The sequence below is a fragment of the Nothobranchius furzeri genome, chromosome 3 (assembly GCF_043380555.1).
Source record: "Nothobranchius furzeri strain GRZ-AD chromosome 3, NfurGRZ-RIMD1, whole genome shotgun sequence".
Taxonomy (NCBI): Eukaryota; Metazoa; Chordata; class Actinopteri; order Cyprinodontiformes; family Nothobranchiidae; genus Nothobranchius; species Nothobranchius furzeri.
Genome location: NC_091743.1, coordinates 45,600,913 through 45,615,321, shown reverse-complemented (window position 1 = coordinate 45,615,321; position 14,409 = coordinate 45,600,913). Strand labels below are relative to the sequence as shown.

At 39.2% G+C, this 14,409-nt stretch overlaps 1 protein-coding gene across 1 annotated transcript in view; it reads left to right on the top strand.

Annotated features, from left to right (window-relative positions):
- LOC107385789 (caM kinase-like vesicle-associated protein) overlaps positions 1-14,409 on the top strand; it is an 81,813-nt gene that overhangs the window by 47,358 nt on the left and 20,046 nt on the right. The window contains exons 2-3 of the mRNA XM_054748879.2: positions 14,005-14,112; positions 14,194-14,325. Coding sequence (XP_054604854.1) covers positions 14,018-14,112; positions 14,194-14,325 — 227 coding nt within the window. The 5' untranslated portion in view covers positions 14,005-14,017. The remainder of the gene's footprint in view (positions 1-14,004; positions 14,113-14,193; positions 14,326-14,409) is intronic.

Sequence of the window (14,409 nt, the reverse complement as noted above, 5' to 3'; positions counted from 1 at the left end):
AACACCATCCTCCTGATCTCCGGATCCACAAGAGGGTCCTGTTGGGGTGAGGTAGAACACGAGGATGCGTTTGATGCTGTTTCTCTCAAAGTAACTCAGTTATCCGCAAAACATCATTTTCACCCAGAACGCTTTCATTCTTTCTGAAAGAAACTTCCGGAGAACTTCATTCACGCATCCAAAACTCATCATTCTCATTTTAGCTCCATTCAGTCACAGGTTTGCTTTTAAACAAGTTTAATATCAAAACTGTTAAAGATTGTCATTAAAATTGCCATCCATGAATTGTCATTTTATAATTGTCGTTTCAAATCTTTCGTTTAAAATTGTTAGCAACAAATTTCTTCATTTTTAAACTTGCCTCATTATTGAAACGAAACACAGCAAAGGGTTGCATTTCCATTTATCGAATGAAAAGAATCTTACTGAATCTTCTGTTTAATTAATAAACTTTTGCTATTAATTTTAGTATCTTAAATTAAGTATTAATCCATAGATTAATCGTAGACAAAGCTCGTTGGTGTATGATCTTCTATTGCTTATATTAATATTTTATATTGATATATGATAGAAGCTTCTTATATTAACTAGTTTGTGTCATCCTAGGTCTAACATTGAATAGCACAGTGTTAGAGCTGTGTGTGCGAGGTTTTCACCCCACTACACAACGATCCATCTATTTCGCAAGTCAGTATGTGTTGATTTAACAAGTTAATAAATCTTTACACTCATACACATTACAATAAAATACTCATTAAGGTAATAATCACCTCACATAAGAGTTGAAACATTCTCATTCACAAAGTGTTAAAACTCTTTGTTTCTGAAGAAGGCATGGTTTTCTGAGGGATGTTAGTAAAGACTGAAAAACGTGTCAAAATCTGATTTGCGAAACTGGCCCAAAACTCAAAACATTGTGATTTATTAAAACAAGAATTACGTCCCAATTAATTCAGTTTCTAGCCGACTCTCGAACCGGCCAATTCGGGAACACGCATTTTGAGACCATCTCTTTTGACATCCAGTCAAAAGCCTCTTTGCACGCTGCAAGCTGACACAGACAACTCTTTTAAGAGCCAAACATTCACCTTGGATGCTAACAAGCTAATTCCAGCTTACTGTTGTGACTTGGAGATATCTCAAGACTGGACGGGTCATATTGGAGCTAGTCTATGGGCTTCGGATACCTTGAGGTCGACGTCCACCCGACTTCTGACAGTCTGGATCTGCTGGGGGTCTCGTCTCGATTGCGTCTGATAAATTTTATCAAGAAACAACTCTCTAGTTTATAGACAACCAACAAATTCTTTTACAACCCAGACCACAAATTTTCAGATGCAAAGAATGGTTTTGTTAAAACATCTAGCTTCCATTACAAGATTTCACACATCACATTAAATCACTTCATATCCATTACACCACATCTCATTATTCACATCGTGTTGTGTATGATTATTTGTTTAGGAAAAGGAATCAAATTCATTTTATAAACTATTTACCTGATTCTGTCTGAATTAATGTGAAGTGTGTTTATGGTCCCTAAAGAAGAAAAGAACCCTAGAATCTTCTGATTAAAGATTCAAAGATAAATCAGGTTGATATTTCACATTTGTATAGAATCATCACATCTTATTGGTCATAATTAATATGTAGTGTCAATCATATTATAAATCTTCATCTCACTACAGAGTCAAATGGTAAAGCCACTGAATGCTAATTCTCTTTATGGGCACATGTTTGATAAAAAAAAAGTTCCTCAAATTCACTGAACCAACTTTACAATCTGTTTTGTTTCCCATATTTTTTAATGAGGGGAAAATGGAGCAAGAAATAATTGGCTGAAGAGAGAGCTAAGCTGAAAGGCAAACTTGTTCCTAGCTACATTAAATGTTAATGTTGAAATGATTCTTTTAATTCAGGGTAAATTCTGGGGTGGGGGGGTGGGGGGGTGGGGGGGGGAGCTGACTGGGAGATTAGATGGCTCGGTCCTCTCAGCTGTTGTGTCTCCATGCAAGTTTAGGACTTTGCACAGACGTCTGCATATTGTGACTGCTTTGGCAGTGTGTGGTGTCACTAATCAAAACCTGAGTTACAACCAATCAGCATGGCCATTTAGAGTATTTCCCTCTGATCAGGTACTCCAATAGTTTCTGAAAATGGCCAGTTCGGCCGATCCGATGAAGTGGAGACACTTGCATAAAGGGAAGTTCTGGTGAAATCACCCTGAACTCTGACTATTGAAACCCATCTAGTGAAAATTAATTTAATCCTTAAAACCCCATTTCCAGCCCAAAGATGGATTTCATTCCAGTCCATGTCGCTTTCTTCAGTGATTTGTGTTCTTGCAACAAGGCAGACAGAACACGGCCAACAGTCGGCTCTCAGCATAGCACATGTATAGCTGTAAAGTAACGATGGTCCGGGTGTTTGTATTTTAAGTAATTAGAGATAGCAGAGAGCTCTGGCTGGCAACTATATTGAAAATGAAAGTAAATGCGAGCAGTAAGTTTTGCTTTTGTAAACATATTATGGATTTTATCAATATGTTTATCAATAAACCCATTTCCTGTAGTGAAGAGAGAAGGAGACAATGAGCAGACTAGTCAACCAGTTATAACTGTGGCACATGCACAAGGCAAAATGCCCCGAACATCTGATCACAGAGTTCATTTAAACAAATGGATAAGAATGGGAGTGAGGTCATTGTGTGAGAGAATGTGTGTGTGCGTGTGTGTGTGTGTGTAAGGGAAGAACAGTGTGTGGGTGTGTCTAAGTGTGAGAATGCTTCAGGACATTTGTTAACAGGATTAAAGCAATGAAATCTAAAATTTCCAAAACATAATCCCTCCTGTTTATCCGAATAGGATAACCAACGAAAGAAAGCAACAAAACAATAACAAATAAGGAAAATAATAATTAAGTAAAATAATAAGGAATTTTATCCACTTCCATAACTTGTCACCATTATCTATGAAAGCTACATCAATCACGACTTAAGGAATAGGGAAGGGGTAAAACCAGGAAAGGTGATCATCTCGGTAGTCATAAGGACCAATAGGGTACAAATCAAGCAACTCAAGACAAAGCATCAAAACAAGAAAAATAATAAGTAAAGTAATAAACACTACGATCAGATATGAAAGGTTCAGAATCAACATGATGAAGTGAGAACACAGCATGAGAAGCTGCATTCGTTTGCCGTTTACAGATCATAAACTCAATCCTGATAACTTTGTCTGAAGAATCATACCATACACGTGCAACACAAAAATCAGTAAAATAATAAAGAACAAATAAAATAATAAAACACGATTAGGCAAACATGACTGACAATAACAACAAACAGCAGTTTACAGAGATATGACACGAATATAAACTTAAGAAGAGCTATTTCAATCATACTGAAGTGAGTTTACTGTGAGACAACATTTTACAATCTATAGCAGTTCCCGTAAAAAAGATTGGGTAGGGTTAGCGAAACCATATAATATACAGAAAGGTGATCAGTAGAGTTTATTGAAACATCAGATGAATTTAATTTAATTTAAAGTTTCAACTTGCAGACGAGTCTTTCTGTGAATGAAGAAAAAATTGACGTGCAATATTAAAGGCCCAATGTGTGATATTTCATCTTATAAGTTATCAAATTTCTTGTATCACATTCTCAAATTTGTTTTTTTTTAATGATAATTCAAACAAGCATTTATTCTAAGCATTATTATTAGCTTTATATTTTAATATTTTAGACAAAAGAAGCAGACCGGTGCTCCATATGGCATGCGCCATCTTAAAATACAGTGACCTTTTAGGGACATACAACATATTAAGCTTCGCATTTGATGTTTGCGTTTTTAAAGATGTAACCTCAAAGAAACAGCAGGGGGCAGAAGTGCGCCTTGTAAGCATGCAGTCTGACAAAGTAACTAAGAAGAAGAAGAAACTAGCCACACCGTACTTCTAGCGATGGAGGATCACACATATTCTACAAGCAAACTTGAGAAACGGGATAGTTTGAAAGCGCCGATCTTCTAGACTTTATTGCAGCTCTGCCTCTTCCTCTTGTGCGTGGAACGTTGCGGCTGGTTTGAGCAAATTCGGCTCCTTCATCTTGGGATGCTTGCCCTGCTTCTGTCGCATGTCTAACACCTCTGCCTTTCTGTGCGCTGGCACACGTCTGTCCTCTCCCTCTTCCTCTCCCTCTTCCTCGCCCTCTTCCTCTCCCTCGTCCTCTGTCTGTCTTCACTGATGAACCATCGGATGATATCTGACTCTGTTTACGGAGAGAAAACAATTACAGACTACACTACCTTGTATATTTCCAAAATGGCAAATAGAAATATAACATTTCTCAAATAAAATGAACAAAATATTGTCATTTTTTGTAGTCAGAAGTCATCACTAACTAGCTGCCGTTTGCTATTAGCAAACATAACTGACATTAAAAAGTTTTTCTTATTCAAAACCTATTTAGATTAAATTAATAAAATAAGTTAGATGAAAACAACTAACCTGTTCGCTGACTTGAAAGCTGGAATTAGATGATGACATGCTGCCGTTTACAGCAACACGATTTTGTATTGTATTTGTTATATTTGTTAATAAAGTTTTAAATAATGATTAAAAAAACCCTTTTTGATCCTCGGGGGCTCCAATAGCTGCAATACCGACTCTAAACTGCGTGGTGCTAAAGAGTCGGATCTTTTTACTATGATTTCTGTGAATTTCACACACGGGGCCTTTAATTTAATGCAGCTCTAACTATGGCAGAGCTGAGGCAAACCAGGCGTTCTTCATCAAGTGCTTGTCTGTGGGCTGAGAGTCTCGGTTGAAGAATAGTTTGGAGGGTCAGAGTCCTCTTCAGTTGATCAGGATGGTTTCAGTCTCACGCTGAGTTCCTTGAAGTCCAGGTCCGGAGGGCAATAATGGAGTTCGTGGTGTATGAGCGTACAGTTCAACTTCTCAATAGAAAGACGCCAGGGTCTTTCCGATGCGTTTTGAGGTGGTTGTCCAATTGTCAGGGAGCTGATCTTATCCCCAAAAGGTCCTTCTTATCCTTTGGCCATGAAAACAGTTTGGGGATTGGTTGCAGGTGATTGGAGCAGTTAAATTTTAGTTAAGTTTAAATTTGACGTATTAAATGAAGATGTCTTGATTCCTCCTTGCATAACCTCCGCTTTACAGTAATCACAAATGGCAATTTTACTGTCCAGAGACACTTTGAAATAATTCCAAATCAAAGACATGCTGGCGAGTCCTCCTTTTACATGCTACATGCTACATGTTATGCTGCAAGTAAGTGTGGTTTGAGGATGTAATCAAGTTTGCGCTGAGAGATGGTGAGTTCAGGGTTGGCTGGCAAATGCTGGAGCCACAGCATTTTAATGCACTTTGTGCCAGATAAATTAAAATCATAAAAACTATACATCAGATTTAAAATATTTAGACATTTTTAGAGACAGGAGAAATAGCCGAAGAGTTTGACATATAATATGCGTGGTTTGCATGCATGGTATGTAATTGTGTTTGTGTCATTCAAAAACCGATACCGATATTTTCAGATATTACATTTTTATACAAACATCAGCCGATAATATCGGTAGACCGATAATGTTGGACATCCCTAGCGATTTCCTGTCTAGCCTTGTGTTAACTGCAGAAATTTACGCATCTCAGAAACTGCTCGCTGCAAAAATAGAACCCGATCCTATCTTTAGTGGCGTGGCGCTTTTGGGACACGCCTGAAAATGTCCACGCCACGACTGTTTTTAAACACTCCCATAGACTTTAATGGATTCAAATTTGAAGCTGTGATGTTCTGCTGACGTTCTGCGCTGCTGATGTTTTCAGTATGAAGTAAGTTTAAGAGTAACATCAGAACATGGGGACCAGCATCACTCCTTACCAGACTGTTGTTTAGCACCCAAACATGAGCAGATTCTGTGCTATGATGTGGCCTCAAACCAGATTGGAAATAGTCAAGGAGGCAGTAATCCTCTAGATGAAGTGACAGTTGAGTGTGAATAACTTTCTCAAAAACTTTGGATAAAAAGGGAATTTTGGAGATTTAGCGGTAACAGAGTCAGTGTGATCCAGGACGGGTTTCGTCAATGTTTGTTGAACGACCACATTCTTAAGTCAAATTTCCACTGGTACGGTGCGGAGCTGAGCGTGTTGTTGTTGATGGGCGTGTTCTGGTATGGGTCTGCAATGTGTTAGGCGAGCGTTTCTATCGCAGTTTGAGCCCTCATGGCAGCAGATGGGGTTAAATGAACCGTCATGTGCAATCTTATAAATAAATTGTGCAACTATTCAGTATTTTTGTGCTGCAGTAAACGGTCTGCAGAGATAAAGACAAAAAGGAAATGCTTACCACAGACTCGACATGTGATTCCAGAGTGTGGTCGCGGAGTCCAGAGGCCTTCCTCAGTCTGTGGCTGTAAATAGCATCCAGCGCGTTGTAGCATCTCTGTGTATTTCTTAGATTTTTTATCCAGAAAAATATATAAATAAATAATCCACTTTGGCAGTTTCTGTCCTTAACGTTTCTTTGTGATTATTCTTTCTGTGATAAACGCTATATAAATAAACTTTATTTACTAACAAACATGTTCTGAAAACATGGACACATTGATCAGTCTCTAAGGAACTTGTCACATTTAAGCAGACAGACTCTATGTTCCAGGTAGAGTAATCCTCATTGCTGATCTAGGAAAATAAATAAAAAAAATACTTGACACTGCATATTTAGCATTGCATTTGGCTAATCCTAGACATTGCTAAGCAAGGCAAGATTTTCTTACTGATGTCAGCATATACACCAACATTTGTTGTAATTGTATTTTCTGCTCCTTTGCAATGAGCTAAAGAATAGAAGGAGTCATAGTATTTGCGTATCCTCCCGGACATTCCTACCATATTTCCTGTCCCTTAAATCCATAGCGCTCTAGTAGAGATGAGGGGATACAGCTGGGAAGAGGAACCTCGCCTCACTGGAGGACCAGGTCACACACTAAGCCATAAAGCATCATGAGCCATTGACTGGTGTTCCCAGGAGGCCGATAACAGTCAGAACATGGGGTGATAATGCTCGAATGTTGCTGATGGTGCTCACTTTAAATGGACCCATTATGCTGCCTTCATTATGTGATACGGTCAACATCCTGCTGTAAGTGATCAAAAGGCTTCAGAAATTCTTCTTTCAGGATTGTAGTTATATCACACTATTTCTAGACTGACTTTGTGTGGCATCCTTTATTTAAAAAAGCTGCAAAGATATGTGTTCTGCAATAGTTCTTCAATAATTCAATATTTTTGCTGATTGGGAAAAGAAACATTTTACAATTACATAAACGTTCCATAGATGGCAGATGGCTTCATTAGAAATAGCTTAAAGAGACAATGTGTAGTTTTTATCATTATTCTCTGAAAATGAATTAAATGATGCCCAGTTGTTGAAAAATATTGGCAGCTTTGTAACATGCAACCATATAAATCGGGTCTAAAATACAAGGATCTAAGTATCTGCACGACACCAATTTAGACGTCACGTTTCTGTCTACAGGAGCACGTGAGGACAAAATGCATTTACTGGTTTGTAACAAACAGTTACAAAACCCTTACCATTGATAAACGTTGTTTTAAACATTTACCTCTTTGTTGGTTACCAGTGGTCAAAGGGAGTCGGATGTGCTTTTTCGTTTAGCTGGAAGTTGCACATAGTAGGATTTTTGACCCTAATGGCACATCAGTTGATAAGGTTTTACTTGAACACAAAAATACTGCTTGCTTGCAATGATTTAACTATGTACATCCCCCATCTCAAGGAAAAAGACACATCATCACTTTAAATATATAGACTACAAATAAATCACATAGGGAAGCCTTTGCTGGCTGATCCCACTGATTCAAAAAAAGTCTATTTTGGGTCATTTTGCCCGTTCCAACCTGAATAAAGATGGACGACTGGAATTGTGACATTAAAAAACAATTGACAAAAGGAAGTTATTTGTCTTTCTAAACATATTTAGTGTTTTCATTCACCCTTTGTCCTTCCCACAAATTATGTTTATCTCTTACAATGCACATTTCATTTGCGTATTACATGCTGGTGGTGGTCGGAGAGACCATTGGCACCTGTGTACAGCAACCCCGCCTCTTAAGTCCTCCAACTCAAAAAGCACCACACAAGTGCAGGTCACTTATCATTTTATCAAATTCATTGCCAACTACTTAGATCAGAGGAGATTTAACCCGATCAGTAGCTACTTTCCTTGCAGAGGAGTTGGCCCTGCATCTTTTTGCCTTTGTTTGCTATAATGTAGTGGTAGGATGGAGAGCTAGCAACATGTCGCTGTTCTTATCAGCTTTAGCTTCAGATGAATTATTTGACTAACAACATAAAAGGACAAAAAGTGGGTAGATTCCACATTGCTGTAATTGTGCATCTTCATCTCCATAACATTGTGTCTAGTAAAATCCTACATGAAAAACTGGACTGGCCTTGCATGTCAGCAAAAGCATCTCATATGTTGCCTTTACACATTGCACATTGTAAATCACCCAAATGGAAAAAAAGACCCACTGTAAGATATCTCCTAAACAATATGTTGAATTTTCATGAAACAAAGAAACCTATTATTGCATGTCCACATGCACATCATAAAACAATTGATTAACTTAAAGATATAGTTCACTTGTTTATTCAATACTTTTGCATTGTTCTCCAATGTTAATCAATGTCTTATGAGTCATTAAAAAAGCTATGATTTTCCTGTTCTGAGATGCAGAAGTTTGCTGGTGTAGAGGTGGGCTGATAACAGCAAGATTGCTCATTATTATAAATGATTTGCACAAACGTTACTTCTGATTGGCTAACAGAACACGTTCAGCCATGTTGCAAAGTCACTATCACCAACACACGTTCCGCTTTCTCTCTCCTCGATGCCAGTTCTTTTTGCAAAGACTTCCTGTGGGCAGACATGAGCCAAGATAGGTGCGGCTAAAAAAGATGTGGGTTCAACTTTCATTTTGGAACAATTTTTCAATCAAGGGAAGAGAATGATCTGAGCATGCAGGAGGACTGACCCATCTTAAACCTTTGTCGACTGTGCTGAAGAGAAAGGTACAGAACCAAATTATTTAATTAATTAGCTGCGCGTTCTCCTGTCCTGTGTCCTCCGTGCCACACACACACACACACACACACACACACACACACACACACACACACACACACACACACACACACACACACACACACACACACACACACACACACGGGACTGTCTCAGCTGTTATTTTCGTTAAGGAGTGTGCACGTACAGCATGCGCGCCTCGTGCACGAGCCTACTATTGAAACTGCCATTACGCTTTTGGCCTGAGGGGGCAATCGCGAGCATAAAAATTCAAAACTCCATGAAGTCCCTTTAAGGAATTACCTTGACTAAAGATGGTTCACACAGTATGTGAGCATTCACTATTGCAGCTGTTGTTCCATATGCATTCTTTAAAGCAATACAAGGCATGTTTTCACACACTTTGCTCTGCTCTGCAGGTGCAGCAAAGAGACCAGTGCATGTCACACTGTACATCTCACACTGGCTGTACATATTTACAAGATATAAAACGCCCTGAGTGTCACAGTGTTAGTTTCTGTGAGGCTGGGATATATATAATATTCAGCTAAAGATGTATGTTGGTAAATTTTACTGTTGTTTTTTTTAGCACTACCCTGCTTTACATTCAGAATATCTGCACCAGTTTGAGACTTGTCAGCACTGTGTCACACCCTGTCTTGTCTCCCTGTTCTGTTTAGTCATGTGTCTCTGTTAATTGCTCCCACCTGCCTCTCATTTTCCAATCACCCAAGCTCCCAGCCCTCATGTATTTAAACCCCTTCAGTCCTGTGTCTCAGGTTGGTTCATTGTTTCAGTAGTCCAGCGTGTTCTGTTATTAAAACCCTTTTGTTAAACTGTTCCTGCCTGCCTGTCTGCCTGCCTTTGCACCTGCATGTGGATCCTGCCTCCGCTTCACTCACAGGCACGCTTGTGACACACTGTCAGCCCCTCAGCAGCTCCACTGGATTAATAAGCAACACTTTGTGTTATTCAAGGACATATAAATGATGGCTGTTGAGGGAATTTTTCTCCCACCACATTTCTTTAATCTGTCATGGGATTTGAACTTGGAAATTAGTAACTTTCTGGTTGTAACTGGTCCCAGTATCTTTGAGGTTTAGCAATTTGTTTCATTTATTTCTCTTCTAACATTTTTTTTATTTCTGTAATAATAAACAACATTTTCAGAGCTTTATGAAACTATAACCCCCAATTTGAAGCATAAAGGACTTAGCCACGCCTTTTATTGTACATGAGCCAAGAATATCTCTAATTACAAGCCTTTGTTAGTGATCTCAATTACTTCATTGCATTCGTAGATTTAGTGATTTAATGTATTAGGTAATTAACTAATTAGAAATAAACCGCCTCTCTCATTTGATGTGGCAGTCGTGGTTGAGTTCATACCCACAGCTCATTACACCCATATGTTGTTGGTATACCATTACATAAACATGATTTTTACCATGCATGTTGCTTAATCAGTCAACAGTGAACACACACTGAGTGAATACATACCACTCTAGTGGCCAGCTGAAGGTAGCAGAGACTTTTTGAGTTTGAGCTGCTCATTTGGACAACATTTAATCATGTGTATGCAGCTGAACACATGTACATGCAAGCAGTGATGTGCAAGTTAACACTTTAAAGAAACTGTAGTGAGCCTTTTTTTTACAACATAACCAAACAAGGGTGTCAGGGATTGATAGCTGAAAATGTTATCAAGCAATCATATTGACAAATTGACAAAGCTCAGCTGAGAAGCAAAATGTCTCCAAGAAATCGAAGTCCAGTTGCCTTCATTTGAACCCTTTTCGATTACCATGACCTGGACGACTGAGATCCTTCACCAGCTTGTTGCAAAAAAGCATTCACGTAAGGTGGACCCTGGTCATGCAACGTTTTAAATGTCAGAAAAAGGGGTGACGGGTGGAATGATCTTGCCTTCTAGTTGATGTTAAAAGCCTGGCAGCAGCATTCTGCACCATCTTCAGGCGTGATAGAGCTGATTGGGTAACACCAGCATGCAGAGTGTTGCAGTAGTCTAACGCCGGGGACACACCGGCCGCGGAAGCGCCGCGGAAGCGTCGCGAAGCGCCGAGAAGCGAATCGCTCACGAAATTCGGCCGCTGCTCGCCGCTCCTCAGTTCAGATCAGACGCGCCCCAGTCGAAGTGCGCCTCGGCTCAGCTGTAGTTTTTCTTTTAAACACTTGGTGTCCTCCATTTCCTCTCTGCCTTTTTTCAGCTCTTTTCCTCTACGTGTGTGTGTGTGTGTGTGTGTGTGTGTGTGTGTGTGTGTGTGGTATGAGTTGTTTCTGCCAGTTGAATCTCTTGGAACCCGCTCCAATTCTGCAGCTGTATCCTAGCAGTTTCTTCCGAAATGGGTACGTAACGTAAATAATCATGTTTTTCGGGGGTCGTACAGCTCCTTGTGTTTCTCATCTTCCATAATTAATTTAAAGTCATCCATCTTAACCGCTTGCCTCAGACTTTCTGCCTCTCTGTCCTGTTTGCTCCGGTGAAGACACCCAAAACCACTCCCCCCCTTCACGTGGTCACACACGCACACAAGTTCGATGTGTGTGTGTGTTCGTGTGGTTTTTCTGCGGTGTCTGTTTACGAACACATTTGACTATTGCGTGATTTTATTTTGAAATGCTTTATTTTGTTAACTTTACCGGCCTGCCTCTTATGTCTAGGTTTGACTTCCTGCCAGAATTGACGCGATTCACCCGCGGCTCGCGAAAAAAATAGAGCCAACGCCGAAAAGATCGCTGCACGGCGCGGGCTGGAGCGCCGGCGCGAGGCGATTCGCGGCCCATGTGGTCTATAGAATAGCTTAACAAGTGCGCCGAATGAAAGCGGTCCCATTTTCGCGGCGCTTCCGCGGCCAGTGTGTCCCCGGCGTAACTCAGTGGTTCCCAATCTTTTTTTCAAATGACCCACATTTGGAAAAAGACGAAAGAGCGTGACCCCATTAAAAAAAATTTTACTCATAGTAAATGCAACTGTTCTTTGAACAAAATCCTATGCATTTTACTATCCTTTGCATTTCTTCTTTTTTTAACTTAAAAATGTCTCAAATTTGAACATAAAAATGAAAAACTGTATTTGAAACAGTATGTACATTTTTAATGTGTTTAGAAACGATCTGAAAAACAAAACATTTTCAGAATAAGGATAATGTTTTTATCTTTGGACATTAAACGGAGTATTGCACAAAACTTTTAGATAAAACATTCAGAATACGCAAATATCCAAAAATAGTTTTAAGCATAGAAAATATTTTTCACATATGCTTAGTGATGAAAGTCATAAATATGGCTTTTACCAAAATGTTTTTTTTTTTATTATTTTTTGCCTTGCTAATGTGATGGATGGGCTTGCTTGTTTTTCAGTATTGGATTCGAGTCTGGTTTACAAGAGGATAATGCAACTCTCATATCTGGTGCAGCATTCAGTCTACTTCTGAATTTTGTCTTTATTTTTGTTAGAACTGAGAACCCTACTTCACATTTGTATGTTGTTGTGAAGGGAATGAGAAGCTGAAAGCTGGCCTTACTTAAGGCAGGATATTCAGATGAGATGCTTATCCAAAATGAGGACAACTGCAGGCATTCATGTCTTTTCATTAGCAAAGGATCACTGCTCAGTTGTAACATCTCTGTTTCTTCTCCGGGAGTCAATCCTAACTCAAGCAGAGATTCTGGACTTTCATAAGCGAAGGGATTTTGAATCCACCTTTTGCCATTCAACTCATCAAACCTCTCTTTTGGAAAATAGCGGTCAAAACTATTATTAAGAGATACAATGTGTGTTACAATGAGTTCAGTAAGATGCTTTACTTGTGTGTCAGTGACATCATTTTCTTCTATGTGTTTTAACACATTTGGAAACATGTAATGACATGGATTTGGTCCTTTGAGGCGTGCAAGCCACAATTTTAGAGACCTCTGAAAAGTGAGAACACGTTTATAGTTGTGGAAAACGTCATCATGCTCTCCCTGCAGTTTCAAATTCAGCTCATTCAGCAATGAAATTATATCTGCCAGATATGACAATGTAAAAACCCACTTATCAGTAAATAGATCAGCAAGAGGGGACTTCTTCTCCAGGAGGAACGCATGGATTTCATTTCTCAGTTCATATACTCTGGTCAGCATGGATGTAATTTTGGGGGGGGGGACAGGGGGGACATGTCCCCCCCACTTTTTCCAAAATCAAGTTTTGACCCCTGCACTTTTTACCATCCAAAAACAATATTACGCTATATTAAATTGACAGTGGTTGAGCTCTAGGAACAAGCAGAAAACAACCATTTGTGTTGAAGCCTGTTTCCCATTAGAACATACTGTAAAGACTCCCCCCCCCCCCCCCCCCCCCCGTGTCCCCCCCACTTCTAAAGTGAAAATTACGTCCATGCTGGTCAGAAGTTGGAAAATCATGCAGATTTTATCCAGTCAATGAATCCTGGTTTGTTGCATCATGAATTATGAATTCACATTAGGAAATTATGTATTTGTGCTGCTGGATTGTTTGTTTTTATTATCAGGTGTCTCTCAGCATTTTGGAGCTCCAGTTTATTTTCTTTTATTCTGTTGTCAAAGTATCCCACCCAGATTTTACTTGAAAAGACAATAAGACAAAGCTGGGATTGTGCTTCTGTGTCCTTTATACAGAGCTCTACAAAGCCATTGTAAAGAACATTAAATTAAATTTGCTGCATTAATTCTGCCTTTGAGGCTATTTCTCCTTTTTGTAGAAATGCTTACTCAGCATTACCGGAAATGTTCTTTATGATCCAATGTTGCAAAGTCATAATTTTGCATTAGATTACAGAAAATAGTTTCTCATCTCTGTTTTACCTTCTTGTTTGTGTTCCTCCAGGTCAAGAGTGGCCATGCCATTTGGCTGTTTGACAGTTGGGGAGAAGAAGGATTACCACAATCCTTCGGATGTGACAGATAAATATGATCTGGGTCCAATAGTTAAATCGTAAGTATCTCAACGGCTTCTATACTGCAAGAAAGCCCCTTCACTTGGGTAAAACTGAAGTTATTTAATTTTTCTCTTCAGGGAGGAGTTCTGTGAAATATTCAGGGCCAAGGACAAGACTGCAATGAAAATGTATACATGTAAAAAGTTCCTGAAAAGGGACGGGAGAAAAGTCCGCAAGGCCGCTAAAAATGAGATCCTCATCCTGAAGATGTGAGTATTTAATGTTTTTTATAAGAAACTGCCAAAAGGTTGATGGCACAATAAAGTGTCTGAGTCCTGCTATTCTACACCTTC